This window comes from Odontesthes bonariensis, chromosome 17, assembly GCF_027942865.1.
Source record: "Odontesthes bonariensis isolate fOdoBon6 chromosome 17, fOdoBon6.hap1, whole genome shotgun sequence".
NCBI classification, from domain to species: domain Eukaryota; kingdom Metazoa; phylum Chordata; class Actinopteri; order Atheriniformes; family Atherinopsidae; genus Odontesthes; species Odontesthes bonariensis.
In genome coordinates, this window is record NC_134522.1 from 3,062,543 (window position 1) to 3,066,732 (window position 4,190).

The 4,190-nt window shown below is 44.7% G+C and overlaps 1 protein-coding gene across 1 annotated transcript; it reads right to left on the reverse strand.

Annotated features, from left to right (window-relative positions):
• Window positions 1–574: 574 nt before the first annotated feature.
• LOC142365945 (tripartite motif-containing protein 16-like) lies at window positions 575–2,985 on the reverse strand. Its single transcript, XM_075447697.1, has one exon. The coding sequence runs from the start codon at window positions 2,983–2,985 to the stop codon at window positions 1,165–1,167; it is 1,821 nt and encodes a 606-aa protein (XP_075303812.1). The 3' UTR covers window positions 575–1,164.
• Window positions 2,986–4,190: the final 1,205 nt, after the last annotated feature.

Sequence of the window (4,190 nt, forward strand, 5' to 3'; positions counted from 1 at the left end):
GTCCCCCGGTCCGGTTCGGCACCATCACACCATCACATCATGTTAAGTATTGTAACTAAACTAAATAAATAAAAATAAGGAGTTAATGGGCATCAAGGGGAGCTTTACATTCATAAAGCTTCCCTTGGCATAGCAAATGTGTTTGGCATTAACGGTATTCAGATTACAATTCTGCTGCCATAATGCTGGGCAGGACAAGGGGTAAAAAAATAAGAAAATGAGACGGAGCGAGTTGCTTCTTTCAGACTGAGAGACCACACCTCAGATATCAGACACAAGAAGTTTTAATCACATCTGAGTTCAAACTTTACAATCAATGAGCCTCATTGTGAAGCCAGAGAGAAAAACAGTGAAGGCATCATTCAGAAGTAACTTCATATCTGAAGCAACACAACACATTCAATCATCTAAAGTCCAGAATGAGACAAAAATCTGCTTTTTTTAAGCACAACTCAGCAAAACATTTCCAAGATAAGAAGGTAAAATCCCTTTTTCCTGTATTTACATCATGTTATAGATTTTCTTCACTGTGTGACGACACAAACACAATCACTGCTGAGAAAGGCAACCAGAGACAAAAAAACTGCTTTTTTTCTGTGATTAAACAGTTTTGGTAAAGACGGTTGAAAGAAACTGAACCATCAACAGAACTACAAATCAAAAGATAAACTACTGCTGAATCACAGTTTGAATGACGGCCGATCTCTCTGCGTTTTACAGATAAAACAATAACGAGCTCAAGGCAAAAGCTATGAAAGAAGTGCTCACTGCAGCTGGAGTTGCCTTTCTGTTTGATTTTATTTATTATTTATTTATTTATTAATGAGTTTTTATTTATTATCACCTTCGGGAGATGAATCTAAATCACGTCGTCGCCTTGAATCCAGACATTTGTTGTCAGCTGAGCGTCTGGACTCAACAGAAAGTCTTCCAACATGAAACTGAGCTGAAAGTCTTGGCTGTAAAAATCAGAACATAAAGAAATATCAGGGCCGTCGGTTTTAGTCAAAGAATATCGAGATATCCAACAAAAGAAAGTCGTCAACAGAACAACATCAACAAATCACTGATTCCCTGAAAATCTCTGAACAGCTTAGAAATGACACCACGATGGGACTAAATGAGTCACAGAATGAGTCAAAATGAAAACTCACAGATTAAAACTCACTGCACCTTCAGCTGCTTCCTTTTTAAGGTGAGAAATTTGCAACTTGTTCCTGGAACAGTCCAAGGAAACCAAACTCCAGCCCAAAGCGGCTGAGTGAATGTGGTCTGGACTCTGTGGAGGAGAGTCATGGTTCCAGAGACGCTGTAGAAGGACAGAATACCTGCTCTGTGATCCAGGTACACTCCCACTCTGGAGGCCCGAGGACCTGAGATGGAGGTTTCTATGTCGTTGTGCCAAAATGAATAACTGTTTTGGTAACATCTTAACGCCCAAGATTTGTCATTAGAACCAAATACACATTCATTCCCACTTCCTGCTCTGCTGATGTTCTTGTATGCGACTGCTACATAAACTTCTCCTCCTCCCATCTCCACCTCCCAGTAACAACGTCCAGTCAGACTCTCTCTGCTCAGGACCTGAAACCAGTAACTGAATCTGTCTGGATGATCAGAATAAGACTGAGGCTGTTCCATTAATGTCACTTTTCTGTTCCCCTCTGACAGTATCAGATATTTGTTTGCTGTGTTTTGATCCAGTGTGATTTCACATGAATATCTTAAGAATCCAGCTCTGCTCTCTGGTTCTGGTCCTGGTTCTGGTTCTGGTTCTGGTTCTGGTTCTGGTCCTGGTTCTGGTTCTGGTTCTGGTTCTGGTTCTGGTCCTGGTTCTGGTTCTGGTTCTGGTTCTGGTTCTGGTCCTGGTTCTGGCTGTGACAGTAAAACATCCACTTCAGCGACTCTCAGTGAGATGTTGGCCCATTCCTCTCTCAGGATGTCCTGTAGTTTATCTCTGAGCTCTGACACAGCTGCTGTCACATCCTCAAAGTGCCTCAGAGGACGGATCTGGATGCTGGATGAGTGTGTAGCCCCCCTGAGTGCTGCCACTGAGGGCCAGCTGTGCAGAAACTGGCTGTGATCCTCTGTGTGTGAGAGCTGCTGCAGCTCAGCATCTTTCCTCTTCAGCTCAGTGATCTCCTGCTCCAGCTTCTCCTGAAGCTCTTTGACTCGCCTCCCTTCGGCTTCCTGCTGGGATCTGATCTGCTGCTTCACATCGGAGCTTCTTTTCTGGAGGAGACGGATCAGCTGGCTGAAGATCTCCTGGCTGTGCTCCTCTGTTTTATCAGCAGAGCGATGGATGGCCTCCAGCTGCTGCTGAAGCAGCTTCACATCTTTCTCTGCGTCCTGGATTCTCTGCTGGATCTGCTGCCGACTCCCCTCCAGCTCTCTCTGCCTCTCAGTCCTTTCTGCTGCAGCTGACACTGTGTCGTGGCCTTTATGTTCATCCATTAAGCAGAGATAACAGATGCACTTCTGATCCGTGCGGCAGAAAATCTTCATCACCTCATCGTGATCAGAGCAGATGTTCTCCTGGAGCTTCTTGGAGGGCTCCACCAGCTTGTGTTTCCTGAGTGGAGCTGAATCATAATGAGGCTGAAGGTGTTCCTCACAGTAAGAGGCCGGACAGGATAAACAGGACTTGGTGGCTTTCAGCTTCCTCCCAGAGCAGACATCACAGGCCACATCTTCAGCTCCAGCATAGCAGTGATCAGCAGGAGCAGCACGGAGTCCAGTCTTCTTCAGCTGCTCCACTAAATCAGCTAACATGGTGTTTTTCCCCAGGACAGGCCTCGCTGTGAATGTCTGCCTGCACTGAGGGCAGCTGTGGATTCCCTTCTGATCCTCTCCATCCCAGAAGCCTTTAACACAGTGAAAGCAGTAGCTGTGTCCACAGGGAATAGTCACCGGATCCTTCAGCAGATCCAAACAGATCGAACACTGGAGCATTTCTCCTTCCAGCTGAACTCCTTTCTGCGCCATTTCACCGTTTAGCAGCAGCGACTGAGTGAGTTTCACTTCCTCAAAGCTGAAACTGCTCTGAGCTCTGAGCTATAAATGACGTGTCGGTGCAGAGAACAGAGCCGGTCGGTTCACTTCCTGTTGGTTACGCCCATAATGAGCTGCAGATCTGAAGGGGAGGGAACAAGGAAACATGTGGGCAGAGCAGAGCCGCTGTGGGTGAGAGCAGGAGGAACAGGGAGGTTATCAGAGTTCAGTCCATTCAATTCTATCTGGGACTACTAATCAGTCCAAGACCAAAGATTAGTTTGAGCTCTTTTGAATATCTGCTTCTCAGTTTTCCCCAAAGTGGAAACCACAGAAACCTCTTGTGTTTGTTGTTGTGTATCGTCCGCCTGGCCCTTATTCTGAGTTCCTGTCTGAGTTCTCAGAGTTTTTATCCCAGTTGGTGCTGAGTACAGATAAAGTCATTGTAGTGGGTGACTCTGATATTCATGTAGACGTTGGAAATGACAGCCTGAATATGAACTTTAATTCTATATGAGACTCTGTTGGATTTCCTCAGAGTGTTCACAGACCGACTCACTGCCTTAATCACACCCTTGATCTTGTGCTGACTTATGGCGGTGAGAGTGAACAGTTAACAGTGTTCCCTCATAACTCTCTCTTATCTGAACATTTCTTGATGACCTTTGAGTTTACAATACTTAACTAAACAGCTTCTGAGAAGGAATGTACATATTCTGACGTTATCTCACAATTTAATATTGTTGATTTTAAAATCCTGGAGGAAACAGTTCGGCATCTGAAATCAACAACTTGCACTCTGGACATAATACCATCCGACTTTTAAAAACTGTTTTTACCTCAGTAGAAAGTGATCTCCTACGAATAGTTAACAGCTCACTGGCATCAGGCATTTTTCCCAAGTCACTAAAGACAGCTGCCATTAAGCCACTCCTAAAGAAGAGAACTCTAGACGCCTCTATGATGAACAACTACAGACCTGTCTCTAATCTCTCTTTTATATCCAAGATTATTGAGAAAGTTGTATTTAACCAGCTCAACGACCTTCTGAATGAAAGTGGAAGTCTTGATAACTTTCAATCAGGCTTCAGACGTCATCACAGCACTGAAACAGCTCTGGTCAAAGTGTTAAACCACATCAGGTTGAACACTGATTCTGGTAATGTTTCAGTCCTGGTCCTGTTGGACCTCAGCGCTGC

Coding starts and splice junctions, on each gene's coding strand:
- LOC142365945 (XM_075447697.1), bottom strand. CDS start 2,985: ATGGCGCAGAAAGGAGTTCAGCTGGAAGGAGAAATGCTCCAGTGTTCG.